The 20,680-nt window shown below is 47.7% G+C and overlaps 1 protein-coding gene across 1 annotated transcript in view; it reads right to left on the bottom strand.

Moving 5' to 3' along the window:
• The window catches only part of LOC128561830 (myosin-16-like), a 61,067-nt gene that overhangs the window by 18,731 nt on the left and 21,656 nt on the right, over nt 1-20,680 (bottom strand). Inside the window, 12 exon segments of the mRNA XM_053556484.1 lie at nt 619-794; nt 1,362-1,707; nt 3,871-3,957; nt 4,630-4,686; nt 5,078-5,168; nt 6,233-6,378; nt 6,604-6,690; nt 9,721-9,825; nt 10,568-10,795; nt 12,391-12,564; nt 15,017-15,098; nt 17,156-17,292. Coding sequence (XP_053412459.1) covers nt 619-794; nt 1,362-1,707; nt 3,871-3,957; nt 4,630-4,686; nt 5,078-5,168; nt 6,233-6,378; nt 6,604-6,690; nt 9,721-9,825; nt 10,568-10,795; nt 12,391-12,564; nt 15,017-15,098; nt 17,156-17,292 — 1,716 coding nt within the window.

Here is a 20,680-nt window from a genome sequence, read left to right as displayed (position 1 = left end):
TTCTTATTTTCATCCTGTTATTGTCCACAAGGATAAGTGATTTCATCTAGTCATGCACATTTCATACTACAGAGTTTTTTGGTTGTATTTTTTTTCTTTTTAGACAGAGTCTCACTCTGTTGCCCAGGCTAGAGTGCCATGGTGTCAGCCCAGCTCACAGAAACATCAAATTCCTGCATTCAAGCAATCCTCCTGCCTTAGCCTCTCTAGAAGCTGGGACTACAGGCACCTGCCACCATGCCAGGCTAATTTTTCTGTTTTTAGTAGAGACAGAGTTTCATTCTTGTTGAGTCTGATCTTGAACTCCTGAGCTCAAGGAATCCTCCTGCCTTGGCCTCCCAGAATGCTAGGATTACAGGCATGAGCCACCGTGCTCAGCCTTACTAGTTTTGTAGTTAACATTTTTACTTGCTATACCTGTTTTTCATGTTCCTTCTACATCTCTATAACCTATAACCTTTAAGAAGGCAGCTCTGTCTTCAACCCCCAACCACCACCACCAAACCAACCTTTGGGGTGGCACCTGTGGCTCAAAAGAGTAGGGCGCTAGCCCCATATACCGGAAGGCTAAGTTCAAACCCAGTCTTGGCCAAAAAAAAAAAAACAAAAAAACCCAACCTTTGACTCTTCATCCAGCTGCCTCTTGTAGTCATCTGTTTGTGATGTCAGAGATGTCTTTATCCGTAGCAGTTGATTGAGTCGGCTCTGGGATTCTTCATATTCCCGGCTCAGTTCACTATTTTCAGCTGCGTAAAAAGGGATAGAAGAAATAGATTGGATGAAGAACTGGTTCCCTAGCTAGGATGTTGCTTCTAAAGTACCTAATCAATATGGCAGCTTGGCCAACTGAGCAGGAACAGGGAGCACAGTGACAACCACACCGGCCACCCAAAGAAAATGAGCCCAGAGGTTGCCAACATCCAGGTGACTTGCATGGAATAGGGGCTTCAGATCCCAACTGTCAGGAGATACAGCAAAGCAACTTGGAGAAAACAGATAGAGATGCAAAGGAGCAGAGAGTGTTTACGTTGTAAAATGTATTTGTCAATGTCCATAAACTAAAGAGGAAGAGCCAGGGTTACTGGTTCTACTCTCTAAGTCACATCATCTCACTCACCTTCACTTTTCCTATCCATCAAATGAGGGTATTGATTTTTAAAAAGTATTCAGAATGTGAGAAACAAGGCAAAAGGATACCTACAAGTTCTCTCGATGTCACACTGGAGTGTGGTCTAACAGGCCCACCCACAGAGTATTTAGTTCTGTAACAGAATATATCTCTGTGTGACTTACTATTTACCCCTGATTAGAGCCTCTACAAAGTTAGGTGTTAAATTATATATTGCAGCCCTCACAATAGCGCTCTGAGGTGGGGATTATTTCTGCCATCCTTGTGTTTTAGAGGTGAAGACTGAGCACGGTGAAGTTATGAAGTTATGTAGGGGAAGGAGCCACCCTCACCTTGGACTTCTGCATCGTCTCCACGCTGGCGTTGAGGTCGTCGATCTCGGCCTTCATCACCTGCTTGTCCTTTTCCAGCTTGGACTTGATCCTTTGCAGGCTCTCCACGTGCTCTGTCAGCTCAGCCATGGAGTCTGTGTGCTTCTTACGAAGCGTGGAGGCTGTGGCCTCACTCTGCAGGGCTGCCTCCTCCAGCTCACGCAGCAGCTTCAGCAGCTCGGCCTCCCGCTTGCGATTCTGCTCAATCTGGGACAGGGGAGCAGCAGGGCTCAGCAGAACAGGCCAGCCTGGTCTCCTGGGGTGGACGATGCCCACCTGCTCACTGGTCCTTGGAATTCCCACCCCTCACCAGAAGTCCTGACTGAAATGTTAATCCTTAGCCCCTGGAGGAGGTGCCCATGGGATTTCTTTCGATACTGTTGTTTGTTAATTATACCCCTTAAAATGATATATTCAAATCCTAACCCCAGGCACCTGTGAGTATGGCCTTTTTTAGAAATAAGGTCTTTGCAGATTTAATTAGTTAAGATGTCATATTCCATTAAGGTGGGCACTAATCCAATGATTGATGTACTTTCAAGAAGAAGGAAATTTGGGACCAGAGAGATAGTGGGGGAGAGGGCCATGTGACAACAGAACAGAGGTTGGAGCGAAGCATCCAGCCGAGGAGCACCAAGGGATCCTGGAAGCCACCAGATGCTGGGAAGGAGCATGGGACGGACTCTCGATGGGAGCCTCCAGTGGAATAATCCTACTACCAGATAGTATAGCTCTATTGTTTTAAGCCATCCAGTTTCCGATAATTTATTACAGCAGACCTGGGAGACTAACACACAGCAGCTCTTGCATTGTGTATTTCCCTTCCTCACCTGTATAAATTCTAGATCCTCTCTACTCCAAGTGCAGACTATGGGCCAGATGTGCCAGCATCACCTGGAAGCTCTCCAGAAATGCAGCCTACACCCGGACCCCTTGAACTAGAATCTGCATTTAATGATATGCCCACTATCCACATGCCCAGAACCAGTGTTCTAGCCACTTGTGGATGCTGGCCATTCCCCACTTGCCTCTCCAGTTGTCATTCTTCACCTAGGTCTCTCCGTAACTCCAGCTCCTGCCAGGCAACCCATCCTCCCTGGCTCTGGCTCTCTCAGCCCCATAACCCTGCGTGCCTGTTGTTCCTTTGTCCAGGGGTAGTAATGGCTCCCTGGTGCCAGTGTCTGGTGCCCTATTGTTCTGTTATCCCTCCCTTGGTTCATGCCTCATTATTCAAACCATCCAGAATGATCAGAATGATTTTGTTTCCTATCAGGACCCTGACCACATTTAAGTACCAGCTTCAGTTCTGAGCACAACCCCCCTCCCCCCCAGTGAGAGGGCAGTGGCCAGGAAAATGAGGGAGTGGACATGGAGTCCAGGCAGCAACAGGTAAAGGATGCCCAGTCATCCAGCAATGGGGAAATTGGCATCCTGCTTTCTGCTGTGCCCAAAGGTCTGCATTTACAGGGGAGCTGACTGCATTCAACTAGGAGAAGGTCATGTGGCTTCTGCTGGTTCCCATGACACCTTCATGTGAATCAAAGAAGTTGAAGTCCCACACTAGGAGGGGAGGCTCTGATTCCAGGCCCCCTCACCTCTCAGTGGGTACACTTGGGGTGTGGGGTGGCATGGTCATCCGATTACATTAGCCCTGCCTTTATTTTCTGTATTCTGATCCTATGACATCTGGGGTCTTTCTGATCTTGGAGGGGCGCCCCACCCCTCTACCAGGGATAGCCAATTCCTAGAGACAGCAAACAGCTCACCCTGGAGTGTGCTATTCAAGTGCAGAACCAATCAATCTAGAGCCCACAGGGCAACCAGCTTCTCCTCTACGGGGCTCTCACATTGAGGTTGCTATTTACCCGGCCTGATCAAGGCTTTCTGCCCCAGAGCCCCCTGAGATTATTCAGACCGGCCAATCCTATACCCTGGCCTGTTCCTTCCCATAGAAACCACAGGAAAGGCCCTTGCCCACATTTCCCTTCCCACACCCACACCCTCTTCCTGACCCAGCCCAGTGCCCCGCAGTGAATACTGGGCCCCTCTTCTTGGGACTGTGAGTAACAACCTATCTTTTCAAAGGCAGTTGTTTCCTAATCTGTTGCCCTTTCTTTCCCCCACATTTTCTCTTAATACACTGTCTTCAAATACCTGCCCTCTGCATCCTGCTTCCTGAACACGGTAGAACTAAGGGACTCAGCAGAAAGTGAATTGAACAGGCCCTCCCATACCTACTCTTTATTATTAGTTGGTGTCTCCTCAAGTTACTTTCAGGAACTCAGCAAGAACTAACTGGTCTTTATCCCACCACTCACAGTCCAGCATATTTTCTCCCTGAGGGTATCCCAGGATGCCTGGGTTAGGTACCTGAGCAGATGTAGCTCCACCAGCCTCCTCCAGCCTGTCACTGAGATCTTCAAGGTCCCGGGCCAGGTCACTGCGTTGTTTCTCCACCTGGGGTGAGGTTTAATGATACTGTTGAAAGCCACCCAGAGCTCCTTTCCCTCTAGTAAAGAGCGAGGTGACCACATCACATCTGAGAATCTGGGGCCTGCACCTGGGGACCCCTGCCTGCTGTCCACCAGCTCAGTGAAGGACACTGTGTGTCTTCCCCATACTGAGTGGGTATTAGTGTCCATCTAACCCCACTGTCCAATTTGACTGTATCTGGAGGTTAGGCACATTATGACGCATCTCCCGCCAGCTTTCTGGCTTCACTACTCTGTAGGAGCCCCACCTCCATCCCCCTTCCACACTTGGTTCTTTCTAATGCACACCTTTGTCTCTTTTTATGCCTTGTCCCTGTGAAGGTAGGTGCCATTACATTCCCCCTGTCTGGCAGGTCCATCTTGCATCTTTGAAGTCAAGTGTTTCTTTCTGCACTGCAGATCAGCGTCTTCTCTAGACTCACACCACCTCTGGTATCCTTCCCTTTCACTGTAATCATGAGTGTGGGTGTTCAGCACAGTGCCTGACAAACACTGGGTGCTCCAGAAATGACTAGACTTTATGATTGGACACCTATCCTCTGCACTGGTTTTCTGAGTGGGAATTTCTATACTGATGTGTGGCTGCCAGAAGGTCCTTTGACTTAAGAAGGGGTAGAATAAGGGGTATTTCATTTACCTTGGCTCTCATTGCCCTCTCGGTTTCCAGTTCTTCTTCTAGCTCTTCAATTCGGGCCTAATGGACACATAGGAGGCTGATAAGGGAGATTCATCTCTCCCTAGAAACAAAAGCCATCCACGTGGCCTTTTAGGATGGACAATAGGGAAAGGAGCATATGATGGCCATGATCAAAAGCAAAGAGAAGCAGAGAGCATATGGAAAGGCCCTGAGGCAGGAGGGAGCCTGGCATGTGTGCAACCAGGCAAGGATCTTGCATGGCTGGGCAGAGTGGTGGCAGAATGGGAGGTGATGCAGTCAGGAAGGGAACAAGGTCAGATGGTGGAGGGCCTCATAAACACTCAAGGACCTGGTATTTGACCCTGAATGAGGTGAACACGGGTCGGTCTCCAAGGACTCTATGACAGTCTTGTTCCTCAGGAAACCTCAGCAGCCAATTTGGACATACCTGATATTCCTTTAGTTTCCGTTGCAGCGTGGAATTCAGAGACTGCTCATCCTCATATTTAGAATTGATAGAATTTATTTCCATATCCCTCCTGCAAGGGAAAGTTTGGTCTTCTGAGGAAAGGTTCTGAGGGTGACCCATGATCTGGCAAGGGAATGCAACTTGGGCTGCCAGAGGAAGCCTTGGGCTGCTGAAACCCAGCATCTCCCAACCCCTGGCCTCTGGGGTGTCAGCCCGGAGGGTCTTACCTATGGAGCAGCAGAACCCAGAATCTGTTCCACCGGCTTTTCATCACTCACTTACTCACTCATTCATTCACACATTCATTGTTTGGGGCTCCAAAGACACATTAGGGAACAAATGGGACAAAAATCACTATTCCTGTACAGCTTACATTCAAGAGGCTCCAGAATCACACTGATGCTTTATATTTTTAGAAAACATTTTTTTCTCCCAAAGCTTTCCACAAAGGGCTCTGTCTCTTTCAGATATGTGAGTTCCACATTCAAGGAGCCTCGTGAGAACAAGGATGCCAGAGGCTGAGTAGACGAGGGCAGGCAGAGTCACACACACTGTGTGTGCCGCGGGAGAGATGTGCCAAGACACAGAGCTAGCTTCACATACTCTTTGTTGAGGTCTGTGGTGCTTTAAGACTGTCTTAGTCAATTATACTTCCAAGATGCACTGTTCAAATTCTGCTCCCTAAAATACTCCCTTATCTGACTCCTCCTTATCTGCATCCTCTGGGCCACTCACTTAGTTCGGGTTTTTATCTGGACCATGGCAATAGCCTCACAATTGTCTTCCTGCTTCCAGTTTTTTCCACCTGTGTCTTCCATGTTATTGCCAGAGTAATATTGATAAAACACCCACCCTTCCCAACTCCTTGCTATCCCTGAGAGCCCTAGTTGTAGGTTTCTGTGAAGCTCCCTGCTCTATTTAGGCCTCCATGTTCCAAGACAATGGCACTCTCTCCTTCCCAGTGCCCACCAGGCACCATGTGAGACTGGGCAGCCCCTGCCGCTCTGTGTATCCTCCAGGCCAGGCACAGGACACACGTTAATGCAGCACAGCACGGAGCGCCTGGCCCCATCCAGGCAGTTCCAGCTATTGCTAACATGGTGACAGACAAAAGGAATAATGACACAGGCGTACTTTTTCACCACCTCCTCAAGATCCAGCTTGGAACGCTCCATCTCATTGAGGTTGTTGATGGTCATCTTCAGGTCGCCCTCAGCTTTCCACCAAGCCTTTTCTACCTCTGCCCGGATTTTCTTTTCCTGCTCCCAGTTATCCTCCAGCTGCGGAGGTAAGAAAAGCAAGAGATGGTATAGAGGAGAGGAGTCTGAGGCCAGAAGGCAAGAAGGAAGCAGACTGGGCTTGGTCCCTTTGCTGTGGCATCAGAAAGGCCCTCATGCCTCTGGGGTATGTGTCAGTCTAGTTCCCAAAATTTATCTGAGGACCCTGTGCCCCAGAATGGAGCTGGCCCTCAAGTTACAGAAATGGGCGCAACGATGAGGTGTTACCTCGTGGATCTGGGTGCTCAGCTTGCTGTTGTTCTTGGTCAGGTGGTTCACCTTGTCCTCCTCAGCTTGTAGGTCATCCAGGGTTTTCTGGAAGGAAGGATACACATGTGTGTCCCACAAGACCCTGTAGGAACAGCTGAACAGACCTGGTCCTCGGTCATCACTTCTGAGCTGTGCAGCCCCTAGGCTTTGGGGAGTTGAGTTGATTTCACTGAGTAGTTACTGAGCATCTGCTCTGGTGCTGGCTAGGGCCAGGGCAGATAGACCTGAGCACCCAGCAGTGGTCATTCGGAAGTCCTGGTTGTCCTGCGGGCATATTGGAAATTTTTTTTTCTTTTTTTTTTTTTTCAGCCAGCTATTGCAAACCAGGCATATTAAAAATCTACGGGGTGCTTCTTCTGGCTGCCTCAGTGACCGGAGGCCCCACTGGTGTTTAGGGATGTGGCTCCAGCGGTGCCGGACATCCCATCTGGCTCTGGACATCACCCAGCATCATGGTAAATAATTCTGCAGTCACATGATTGATGTCCCAGCCAGGCATTCATGTAAATGAAACAACCCTTTATACTCTTCTGAACCTGGAACCTAGCACCACTTTACATGTAGCTTAACATTCTTTTTCACTTAGTAAATAGAAAGATCTTGGCAGGGTGTGGTGGCTTATCTGGGAGGCAGAGGTGGGAGGATTGCTTGAGTTCAGGAGTTTGACACCAGTCTGAGAAAAATGAGACCCCCCCATCTCTATTAAAAATAGAAAAAATTAGCCAAGCATTGTGGTGGACGCCTATAGTTACAGCTATTCAGGAGGCGGAGGCAAGAGGATCGTTTGAGCCCAGGAGTTTGAGGTCGCTGTGAGGTAGGCTGAAGCTATGGCACTGTAGTCTGGGGCAACAGAGTGAGACTTTGTCTCAAATAAATAAATAAATAAATAAAGAATGATTTACCATGAAAACTGAAAGATTTGTCATTGTTGTTTCAAATTTCCCCAAGGGTTATTCACCATTTTGTAAAATCTTAACACTCCCTCTTGTAGCCATCTCCCAGTTGATCTGCCTGAGCTTGTTTTTACCTGGTGACAGCTGCTATTTTTTATAAATTGCTTGTCATTCATTTCCCCTTTATATCAAAGGGCATGCTATTATTTTTTGAAGTTATGTATTATATTATTTAATAATTTTTACTTTGGGATGGTAAGAGGGGATTGTAAAATTTAGCTAATCCTCATTGTTTGTTGATTCTCCACTGTGGATTCACTTACTCACTGTATTTGTAATCCCAAATCAGCAATCACTGTACTTTCATGATCATTTGCAAATATGCATGTGGTGGGGAAAATTTTGAATCCCCTGATACATCTCTTACCAGCTGAATTTGAACAAGCTGATACTCTGCCTTCTTGTTTCAGCTCTCAAACTGTGAACAAGTGTCATTTTTATTCTCTACATAAAACCATGTTTTTTCTTTTTTAAAATTTTTATTGGTAATTTTGACATTTTTCTGAAGTGCCATCTAGCATTCCTAAGCATGGTGTTCCTTACTGAGAAAATATATTTGTTAGATAAATTTTGTTCAGGCATGAATTAGAGAGCTACTGGCCATGAGTTCAAGGTTAATGAATTGACAATGTACAGAGGGTGCCAAAGAAATGTATACATACTTCAAGAAAAACCTGTGTTAAAATTGTAATATTCAGTATATACCAATAATGTTTGTTATCTTATATATTTTATCTCATATCTCTTGTAATTACAGAAGTCAAACATGACTTGAGTATTACAATTTTAATGCTATTTTTCCCTTCTTAAAATGTGTATAGTTTTTTTGGCAACTTCTATATTTAACAAGGTGTTTTTCAATAGAAACACATATAAAACAAAGTAATGTGTTGATCATAATCATATATATTATGAATTGATTGGTTGATGAAAATGTTAATGGACAGAGAAGTGTAGGAAGCTGACCCCTATATATATGCTCCCTAATCCTATGTAAGAGCAGTGGTTAGTATTTGCTAATTCAATATTTGTTAATTCAGTGTTTGTAGCAACTTTATGGAACATAACTACTACAAACAATAAGAACCAACTATATTTGTTATAAAAGGGGCTTTGGGTGTGATACAATTGAGAATCAGCCTAAGGGAGGTAGTTCTGGAGACAGCAGAAAGAGCTCAGAGGACCTGCTGTAGATTCATGATATCAGTCAACACCAGATGAAGTGTCCAACTCTCAGCTTTGATCTGCTTTTTGCATCTGTGTCTCCAGAAGTCAGTGCTGGTAATTGGTCAGAGCTAGCTCTGCATTCAGGAGCCTGAGCCACAAAAACAGCCCTGGGAAAGAAGGGTGGGTCTCCTCATGACCTCATGAGCTCGTGGCCTGTTGTTGCCATAGTGTATTACGGTTCACTGGGGTTTAGAACTCAAGGGGCACTTCCATATACCGGACTCAATCCTTACCACGCCAGTGACCATACCTCCCAGTGTGCCTGGGCACAGCCTGACTGGTAAGTATTACAGCTCCTCCTTCCACTCTCAAAACTGTCCTAGTTTAGGCTCAGCGCCTATAACACAGTGGTTATGGTGCCACTGTGGTTATGGTGCCAGCCATATGCACTGAAGTTGGCAGGTTCAAGCCTGGTAAACAACAATGACAACTACAACAAGAAAATAGCCGGGTGTTGTGATGGACGCCTGTAGTCCCAGCTACTTGGGAGGCTGAGGCAAGAGAATCACTTAAGGGCGGCGCCTGTGGCTCAAGGAGTAGGGCACTGGTCCCATATGCTGGAGGTGGTGGGTTCAAACCTAGCCCCGGCCAAAATAAAAAAAAAAAAAAAAGAGAATCACTTAAGCCCAAGAGTTTGAGGTTGCTGTGAGTTGTGACGCCATAGCACTCTACTGAGGGCAACATAGGGAGACTCTGTCTCAAAACAAACAAACAAAAAACTGTCCTAGTTTGGAAGATAAATTATATGGCCACCCTACTTATAACACATTTGGAAGGAAGTCAGCAAGATATGGCCACACCTACTTTACTGATGAGGGAATTGAGATTTAGGGAGATTCCTTGACTCCCTAGGGAAGTCTTCCCACTTTGCTGAGGGGAAACTCTGGAAACCCACCTGGTGTAGCTCCTCCAGGGCCCTCTTCTCCTTCTGGAGCTTAGCAATGGAGTCTTCACGGAGTGAGAGGTCCCCAGTCAGGGTGCGGACCTTGTGATCCAGGGCCTAGAAATGCAGGTGAGGAGAGAGAGGGGCCCTTAAGGCTGGAAACAGCCTCCACGGAGAAGGGGAGTCCTCAGCTTGGGTATCCTAGAGTCTCCTGGGAGTTTAGGAAATACCAACGCCCAGGGCATGTTCAGACCAACCAAGTCAGAATCTTGTATTGGGGAGCAGCAAGAACCATCAATTCAGGCCTTTGCTACAAAAAGGATGACCCCCAGACCTCTGCAGGGCCTCATTAGTATCCTCAGGTAGTTGTATCCACAGCAAGGTTGGAGAAACAAAGGTTTAATCAGAGGCCACTTCACCTTGCTCATGAGACCCACCAGTGGCTGGGACGGAAGGAAGGAGCCAAGGGTCAGCCAGAGGGCAGCAGGAGTCAGGGAGCTGCTCAGAGGGCAGAGATTGCTTGTTTGGGCAGAAATTCAACAGTTAAAAGGGACCCCTTCTCCATGACAGTAACAGCTCTCAGTCCCCTTGGTTAGCTGCTCTGTTTGGCAGAACTTTCTGATGGACGTGTTCTCTGTGGCACTTAACACGTGTGACTGTGAGTACTCAGAATGTGGCTAATGCAAATGGGGTGCTGCATTTAAATGATATTGAATTAACTGAAGTTAGAAAAGCCCCACGTGGCCAGGGGCTGGGACACTGGGCATCACTGCAGTGGAGGCTCCTGGTGTCCTTGCACATGAGTGGACTGTGGATCCCTGGCCTGAAAGGGGTGCAGTAGGGTCCAGGCCATCCTCACCTGCTTTTCCTTCTCCGTCTTGGCTAGTGTGGTTTCTAGGCCCTCCAGGTCCCTCTTCAGGTCGCTCAGCTCCCCTTCCAGCTTACGCTTAGTGGCGCTTAGTGAGGCCGTCATGCCTTCTTCCTCCTCTAGTCATTCCCGCATGTCTGCAATCTGGCTTTCTAGTTCCATCTTGGTCTTCATCATTTGGGTCAGGCGCTCCTCTGCATCCATCAGGTTCTCTTGCTCCTGTCAGAAGAAAGATCCCCAGTCAAAGGCGACCTGCAAGGGACCCAAAGATCATCACCAAGACAGGCAGATAAGCCTTGGGCTGATGGGCCCTGAACAAATGTATCCTGGGAGCGGACAAGGAAATGGGCTGTCTCCAAGCTCCTTTTGCTATATGTGTGACAAAGCACAGTCTAGGAGCAGCAACACCAGCAGCGTGACCTGGAAATGAAACCTTAGGCTCCACCTGAGACCTGCTGCGTCTGACTCTGTATCACCCCCAGGGATCTGCTGCACCTTCAGGTGTTTGCAGGTGGTCTAGGAGAAGTCAAGGGTACTCAGGCAGAAAGCCACTATTAGTCAGGCTCTGCTGTCTCATCCACCAACCCTGGGTGTGCTTGCCTACATTTCCACCTGACCACAGGGACTGGGATACCCACACAAATCGTGAGTGTCACCTTAGCACTGTTGTGAGGGTGAACCATTTCTCAGCCATGGCTCCTCCTTACAACAGCCCTGTGAAGCAAACTACGCAGAGGGCTCTGTCAGCTAGGCTTCCAGATGAGGGGACCAAGATTCAGAGGGAGGAGGAAACTCATCGAAGTCACATGGAGTAGCAGAGGAGAGGAGGGACCCCAGTTGTCCACTGGAGCCTCTGAGACAGGATCAGTAGGATCAAACAGCAAAAGACCCAGGCCAGCTGTGTGACCTATGGTGTTATGTGGCATAACTTTACTAAAATATCAACTTCTTTGCTTGAAAAACAAGGCAGATCATCACTATGAGGCTTCAGGGATGGAACATGCAAAGGAGTGTCTATACATGGAAGATTCTTTCTTCACTGTGGTCTCCCTCAGCCTTGGCATCCACAAACACACAAAAATATGGATATCAGTTTGAGCAGCTTCTCAGGGCATTGACGGAATACAGAGAAATGATGCTGGACTCAGCTTTGGGCACAGCAGAGGGACAATGCAAGCGCCACACTCTCATGGCAGCAGAGATGGCTGTGGCATGATGGGAAGGACCAAAGATGTAATCAAGTTTTTTACTAATGAGCTTGGGACCTTGATTAAGTCTCACATGTCCACCAAGCTGGGTTTTCTACCTTGTATGAGACATGTGAAAACTGGTGTCTTACAGGCTCAAATCAGAGAAGGGACAGGAGAAGTTTGGGAACAAGAGAATTCTGGGAGGGGATGCACCACAGGGCAATTTGTCACTACTCTATGGAAACTGTCAATTATTCTTCCCTGCTGTGTTCCCCTTTGCCATGGGGGGAAAAGGAGGCTCAAAGGGGGTAAGTTGCCAAGTTTGCGAGGCAGAGCTGAGCTTTTCCCATCATATCTCCCCACCACCTCTGTACTTCCCCCACAGCTGGGGCCTGTGGCTGTGTGCCCAGGTGGTCATGTTCAAATAAGAATATGATGGAGATGTTTTGGTGGTTGGGTCACATAAGAGAAGGGAATGAGAAGCCTGGGGAATTTCCCTGTGGTCTAGGGGGTCACGGTTTTTTAGCAAAGCTCACTCTTGCTCCCTTCCTAGGTCTGACTGAAGCAATCCCGGGCAACCAAGGGCCCCTTTCCCCCACCTCCTGCCCATGAGGGCCCACGTACAGCCTGCAACTGGATAGTGAGGTCCTTCTTCTCCTGGCTGAGCGTAGCCATCTTCTCCTCTAGTTCCTTGACCTTGTTGATCAACTCCTGGGTCTTGGCCATGGCACTCCTCAGCTCCTCCTCTTTGACCTTCATCTCTTCCTCTTGCCAAGCTACATTCAGGAGTGGCTTGACCTGGGTGAGGAGCAACACCAAAAAGTGTTAGGAGGAGAGGTTTGCAAGGGGTAGATGGTGGGCTATGGGGTGTCTACCCTGGCTTTGACCTGACAGCACCCCAGGGGTGGGAAGCAGCCCTTGCTGCAGTTCTGCAGGCAGAGTCTCTCTCCTCTGGTGCTGCCTCTCAGGCCAAGCTCTTTGCCTTAGCCATCCCTAGCCTCAACAGAGAAGGTCCATCCTCACTTAGGACCAATCCTTAGGTGCTCCCAATGTTTACATCTGTTCTGGTGACATAGGAGGCTTAGGGCTCCCTCCCCTTTCCTTCCTGATTTCCCCTCCCTCTGTCTCTCTGTCTCTGTCTGTTTCTGCCTCTCTGTTTCTGTTTCTCTGCCTCTCTTTCTCTTTCTTTCTCTTTGTTTTTTCAGGCTTTCTCTTACCCCCTCTCTGTTTCTACCTCTGATACTTCCTGTGTCTTTCTCTCTTTCTCCCATGCTATGTCTCTAGCTCTCTCTCTATTTTTATCTCTCTCATTCTGTCCCTGTCTGTCTCTCTCTCCCTCTCCCCAACCTTTCCCTTTCTCAGCAACATGAAGTCTCAGCTCTCACCTTAGCCTTGAAGGCCTTCTACAGCGCTGCCCTGCTCACTCCCCGCACTGGCTTAGCTGGTGTCCTGCCTCTGGCCTGTGCACTGCTGCCCCTGTCTGTAGGGCTGGCTTGCTTTGCTGCCAGCCGGGAACAGTTGTTCCTGTTCTGTTTTCACAGAATCTGTCTGGATCTCTCAATGCATTTGGCACTTCTCAGGCTGTGTCAGAGTGCTAGAGTCTGCCAGATACCATCACCTGTATTCCTCTGCCCTATGTCTGAAAGCCCCTCAGAGATCTCCCTTTTGCCCCCTTGGGGTCTCTGCAGCACCAAGCTCCTGTGGAGCAGGACCTCTGGGAGTATTTCCTGAGTCAAAATATACATTTCCCTGGAGGGCAAGTACCAGGGACATGGATTTGAGAGGAAGGATGGCCTCTCTTAGAAGATAACAGATAAACCTTGATCACTGCAAGCCTGGGGATGTCAGAGTGGCAAAGTTTGTAGGAAACGTTCTCAGTAAGCACCATAACTTGCAACTGTGTAACACCTACCACACATGTTCTCTTTCATGGACCCATCCTATCTGGTCATGTTAAATAAGATCAGAGTCTAGTTAAAATGCTAAGACGAAAGGATTTTTTAAACTAATTAGAACAGGACTTTGCTCTGTCACATCTAATTAGTAAACAGCAGGGAAGTTTATATCTGTTGCCACTGTGTCTTACATAGAAAGAATCTTAAAAGCTGCTGGTCTGGGTCTTCCCAGGGTATAACTCACACCCAAGGAACTGGGGAGATGTATTCAAGCATTACATGGAAACACTTTGATTTGCGTTGGTACAAAGTTACTTTAATAGGCAATTTTAAAAATGATAAAGAACTTATCAAATCCCCTATTTTGTGGCTAATATTTGCTTAGGATGAGATTAAAGCAGTAAGGACATAAAGTTTCCTTTTAAAATACAGTTTTCAAAAATAAGAAGCAAGTGAATTGATGTAAAGAAGGTCAGTCATGGGACATGTGATGAGAGCCAGGCAGTGCCAGCAACAACTGGCTTTGGAGAACAGCTCATCTAGATTGCTCTCCGATCTCAGGCCCTCAAGGGGACTGGCCTTTGTGTGTGATACCTTGGGGGATGCAAGACTTACTGTCCCTTCCTTTCCTTTTGTGGTCAGCACTGATTATAAGTGAATTCTTTCCCACCAGAAATGGAAAGACACTTCTTTGTCAGCTATGGAGGACTCAGGGCCACCCAAGATGACTCAGAGCCTGTCCCCACCCCCTGTGTGGCTGCCCAAAACAACCCTGTCCTGTTTCTTGAACACAGCTGCCCTGTGTCTGGCTTCCCTCCTCTGTTGCCTGGGGCATGTTCCCTCTTAATGGTGGCCCCAGCCTGGGCATGACTAGACAGTGGGCTGGCCTCCTGCTTCCGCTTTGGGCATCTGCAGCACCACCCCCCCGAACACACACACACATACACACACACACACACACACACACACACACAGCCAGTTGACTCACACTGCCCTCACTGCCATCTTGGAAACACTTGGAAAATGAGATGTTGGACACCATCATTTCTTGAGGTCTTTCTAACTCTGAGGCCAAGGACTCATGGACGGAGCTAAAAATACCTCAACATCCCCAGTGGGAGGGTGTCAATAGCCAAGCCCAATCTTTTTGATGGGGTGGTATGAATGTCTCTATCTTAAGTAGATTTTATTTTGAGGGATGAGATGGAAAGACACACCATGGTTTTTCTTAGGGAAAAACTCCTTCCCCTCCAAAGTACCCTCATTTTCAAGCCATTCCTGTGGCCTCCCACCTCCACCTAGGACTAGGGTGCAGGTGGCAGCAGTCCCAGCTGGCCTGGTGTTTTGGCCCCTACCTTGTTGTATAGCTTCCACCAGCCCCAGAAACGCAGCTGCAGGAACTTGCGCACATTCCGCTGAATGACTTTCAAGCCAATTCTGCAAGAAAGAATTCCAGATTACATGGGTTAAGATGAAAGTGTCAGGACCTGCCCTCCTTGAGGAGGCAGATGGGCAGGGAATGGAAGCTAGTACATCTAATTCTGTGCAGACATGAAAGTGCTTTTTCAAGACCTAGTGGGTAGCAAGACTCAGGCCAAGGCCAGAGCCTAGCAGCGGGTTAAGGGAGCTGAGATGGAACCTGGTGGAACCGGGTGTCTCCCAGATGGCACAAGGCTGAGCCAGACCAATCATTTACTCCTGCATTTCCCCTTCTTTCACTTCTTCACCAGAAATACCCATTAATCTCTCAAGGCTAGATCTGCAAAGTCTCTGGAATCTGCCCCCTTTTTGTCCCCTGCAGCTTCATTCAAATGTCCTCTTCCCCCTGCACAGAGGCCCTGGCCTGGATGAAGCCAACATCCTTTAATTAGCCTCAAACTGGCATTCCTGCCTTCCTTCAGTCAGTGTCTCGGAGGGATGCTAGTGGTGGCAGAAATTCACTATAACTGTGGTTACTAATTCCACAGCCACAAAAAGCTAGAGGCAAACACAGTTCATCTGGGATGGACCTAGCAATTTTTTTCTTTTCTTTTTTTTTTTTTGAGACAGAGTCTCAATATGTCACCCTGGGTGGAGTGCCATGGTGTCACAGCTTCAACTCTTGGGCTTAAGCAATTTTCTTGTGGCTATGCCGTGGCATCACAGCAACCTCAAACTCTTGGGCTTAAGCAATTTTCTTGCCTCAACTTCCCAAGTTGCTGGGACTACAGACGCCTGCCATAACGCCCGGCTATTTTTTTGTTGTAGTTGTCATTGTTGTTTAGCAGGCCCGGGCCAGGCTCAAAGCCACCAGCTTCAGCATATGTGGCCAGGATCCTACTCACTGAGCTACAAGTGCCGCCCCAGCAATTTTTAGGTTACCATGTCAGGGGGATGGCTGAAAACATGATTCCAAGGGCAGGGATTTAGCATGAGAATTCCTGGGTTCTAATCCTGACTCTGCATGAAGCTGGCTCAGTTCTTTAATCCCTCTGACCTCTGTTTCCACATCTGTAAAATGCGGGTGCTGGCCCTGCCTCATCCTTCTTACAGCATGATCACAGGGACAGAATAAGGGGAAGGCTGTGAAAGTGACTTGAAATTGTAAAGAGAAGGGTTATATAAGCTGGTTCCTGTAAGACGCTGAATTGTGCCTTCCCAAGAGATATGCTAAAGTCCTACCCCCCAGTACCTGTGAGTGTGACTTTATTTGGAAATAGGGTCATTTCAGATGCAATTATTGAAGATAAGGTGATAATGGCTAGGCAAAGTAGCTCATGCCTGTAATTCTAGCACTCTGGGAGGCTAAGATAGGAGGATTCTTGAGATCAAGAGTTCAAGATTAGACTGAGCAAGAGCGAGACCTCTTCTCTACTAAAAACCGAACAAATTAACTGGGTGTGGTGGCATGTGCCTGTAGTCCCAGCTACTTGGAAAGCTGAGGCAGGAGAATTGCTTGAACCCTGGAGTTTGAGGTTTTTCTGAACTAGGCTGATGCCATGGCACTCTACCCACGGTGACAGAATGAGACTCAAAAAAAATTTAAAAAATAAGGTCATACAAGAGCAGGTTTGGCCCTAATCCAATGACTAGTGTCCTTATAGAAAGAGAGAAGATGGTATGAAACACAGACACTTGGGGAGAACACTGTGTAAAGACACAGGCCGGATTGGAGTGATGCCTCCACAAACCAGGGGGCACCTGGGGCCATTAGGGCTGGCAGTGGAGAGAAAGCATCCTCCCCTACAGGTTTCAGAAGGAGCACAGCCCTGCCAACTTCTTGGCTTTGGACTTCAAGCCTCCAGAACCAGAAGAGGATAAATTACTGATGTGTAAGGAATGACTAGGACTTGGTTATGGCAGCCCTGGGAGACTGATACAGGCCTCACACACGGTCTCCGGGCCAGCAAAGACATTGACATCCACCCCTTTTGTGGTTGTTGGGGCTGACCCCTGTGTGTGTGGCATTTGTGTGGCTTCAGCAGTCCTTCTCTGTCAGTGTTTGTGAGTGCTACCTTCGTTCCAGCATCTTCTTGAACTCGACCCTCATGAGGAAACCCCGGAGCCGACACTGCAGCATAGTCATGATCTTGGCCAGACGCTCATCCCTCATGTCCTCAAGCTTGGCCAGGATGCCCGCACGGAAGAATACCTGGGGGTTAGAGGCATCCTCTGAAAAAAGCCCAGCTGTCACACAAAGAATGGAGGGTAAGAAGAATCCTTAAAAGCTTAGGGACCCTAGGCCTGGAACAGCGGTTCTCCCCTATAATCCCAGTATTCTGAGTGACTGGCAGGGAAGATTGAGGTGGGAAGATTGCTTGAGCTCAGGAGTTCAAGACTAGCCTGAGCAAGAGCAAGACCTGACTCTACTAAAAATAAAAAAATTATTGGACACTGTGGTGCACATCTGCAGTCCCAGCTACTTGGGAGGCTGAGGCAGGAGGATCTCTTGAGTCCAGGAGTTTGAGATTGCTGTGAACTATAATGATGTCATAGCATTCTAACCTGGGTGACAGAGTGAGACTTTGTCTCAAAAAAAAAAAAAAATGGAAAGAAAGAAAGAAAAAGAAAAAGTGAAGGGACCCAGCGTGGTGCTGGTACCTGGATACCTCCAGCTGCAGGGCACCCAGTGAGAGCCTCAGCATCAGGCTTCTCTTGCCCAGATGCATCTGGGTTCTCCAGTCCTGGCCTTTCACTTACTAGCTGGCTCACCTTGTCACATCTCACATCTTTGAGCTTCAGTTCCTTATCTGTGAGATGGGGATGCCCATCCCTTTCTCAGAGGGTTGCTGTAAGGATTAAATGAGATAGTGGGAAAGTTCTGTGAAGCTCTAGGTGAAATGTGATAGGTCACCTCAGTCCTCACATTGTGGTGATTGCCCTGCAGCTTGGGAAACAAGGGGCCCTTCTTCCTTCCTTCCCACCACTTAGAGCAGCCTTTAGGGCAGTGATTTTCAACCAGTGTGCCACAGCACACTAGTGTGCTGTGAGAGGATCTTAGGTGTGCCTCAAAAGTTTTTACAGATCATTAATTAAATTATTTTTGAAAGACATTCAAAGCACAGTAAGTGTATTCTTGTTTTCACTCTTTTTTTTTTTTGATCAACATAATTTAAGTGTGCCATGGAAGTTTAACTATAGGTTCAAGTGTGCCATGAGATTAAGAAGAGGTTGAAAAACACTGCTTTAGACATTCACTCCATCACAGCCCCAAAGGACCTGGATGTGGGGAGAGGGGATAATGACCAGCCTGGGTGGAGGTGAGGTGGCTGACTTTCTTAGAAAGAGGACAGGGTTTTACTAATGCCACACACTTCCAGACTTCCAAATGGGGTGTGAGTAGGACTCATCCCCAGGAAAGCAAGGCTAGCTTTGCAGTGAATGTCAGAAAGAGCTGGAAACACTCAGACTCAGGAAAATACAAATTAAGGTCACAGGATACCATTTACCCCTCCCTCTATTTGTAACCTTTTCTTTCTTCTGATAAAACAGGTGTTGGCACAAGTAAGGATCAAGGGGAGGATGGATTGGTATAAGAATTTTGGAAAATGGCTTGGCATTCCCTCGTCAAGTTGGACATTTGCCACTTGCAATAGGCAGCTGCCCTCCTCAGCATATATCCCAGCTTAGGCTGCACAGGCTACACTCAATGCCTGCCTGGACAGCTTTTGAAGCCTGGGCATCAGAGATTTCAACAATTCCTGGGATGGGACTCAGGCACTGGGCTTTTAAAAATCTCCCCACTTGATTCTAATGTACACCCAAGGTTGGGGATCTTGTTTTAGAGAAACTCCAACACAGGACCAGGGGCAAGGATGCTCACAGCAACACTACAATGTGGTGTGGCTGTGACAATGAATGAGTGTCTTATACCAATGAAGACAACCTCAGAAACAGGATTAAGTAATGAAAGCACATCATTGAAAAATGTCACCGCAGAGTATCAAGTATGATACTTCCATGAAGCTCAAAGCCAAGCAAAATCTTGGGGTGTACACAAATGTGACAAAACTATTTTTAAAAGGTGAGGGAATGGTTAACTTAAAAGTTCGGACAGGGGTTACTGTGGGAGGGGTATAGAGGAAGAGGAAGAAAGATGTGCAAAGATTATATTCTGGGCTTTTAAGTGGGTCTGGAGGTGCTCACTTTATTATTATGTTTCATTGTAATAACATCTTTTTATATGCTTCAGATAGGATATGATAAAAACTTTTAAAAGGGTAGAAGTTGCCAGAAGATCTGCATTCTGACTTCACCCTGCCTTCTCTAGGGGCAGAGAGCGTGCAATTACGGGGCCCCTGAAACCTCCCAGATGCTGGAGACTGCAATCTCTGCATGTGGAGACAGGGAGTAGAGCCCTCGGCTAGGTCCCTATGGGAAAAGGATAGAAAAGAAAAGAATTCTCCTCCCCCACCCCCCAAACCCCAACCCAAGAAGAATTTTCAAGGAGTTAGTCATTACAAGGTGGTGAAATACAGCTTAATTTGGTAAAATGTTACTGATATTTCAAAATTAATTGGCACTGAGGTTTGGTCTTTGAACCAAGCATGTGGCTGGGGGAGTGGGGTCCGCCAGAGCCAAGGATAGGGCCACCATTCACAGACAGAGCCATCCTGGTGTTTGTTCTGCCCCTGCTGCCAGAGTCTCCCTGGTCCTCAGAGAGCAAAGCTCCCCAGCAGCTCTGGGCCTTCCCTGGACCTGAGGTGCCTAATGCAACCTTGGGGCAACAGCAGGAGGTGATCTGTTTGTTCAGGTGGTAGCTGCAGCAGCTCTTGCTTCCAGGCCACATGACCAGCAGAGGTGGGCCTGATACTGACTAGCTCTGTCCTATTTGGTTCTGTGAAGTTGAGCATATCACCTCTACCCCCTTTCCAGGCTTTCTGAAGCTTCCCATATGTCAAGGGTAGGCAGGAAGAGAGGGGCCTGGTGGTTTCTAACATTCTTTCCAGATCAAATATTCAATAATTCTGTGACAAAACCCTAAGTGCTCCCTGTAAATTAATTTAGGTATACATGGCACATATAGTAAAGGAGGCCAAAGCAAACAGTTCTAGCAAGTTCTAACTATGTTACAATTCTGCAACACAACCTTATAAAGCTAGGAGCTAGGGACTTGTTCTTTTCTCTTCAGAACCTGCACACAGTAGGTACTCCACAAGCATTTGCCAAGCGACCAGATGCATTGGAAGAATGCACACACTGGTAGCTTCCATGCCAGGCCTGCATCACACATGGGAGTTGGAGAGAAAAGTGATCTGCTCTACGTGCCACAGACATTCCTGCACAAAGCCAGCACTCCTCCCAGGTCACCTGGCTGTCATGTTGGGGTGTAGTCTGGTGGGACAGCTGTGAACAGACACCTTGCACCACTTGCCTGGCTGACCCTTGCACTCCTGACAGGATGCTGTGGGGCCAGGAAATGGGACAGACATGGGGTAGCTCAGGCCCCGTGAGTCAGGATCAGGAGGCTGCTCTGTCTGAGTCAACCCCGACTCACGTGCCAGCTCAGAACTGGGTTGTGATACTTCATTGCCCAGGCC

The sequence above is a fragment of the Nycticebus coucang genome, chromosome 12 (genome assembly GCF_027406575.1).
Source record: "Nycticebus coucang isolate mNycCou1 chromosome 12, mNycCou1.pri, whole genome shotgun sequence".
Lineage (NCBI taxonomy): Eukaryota > Metazoa > Chordata > Mammalia > Primates > Lorisidae > Nycticebus > Nycticebus coucang.
This window is presented reverse-complemented; position numbering and strand designations above follow the sequence as displayed.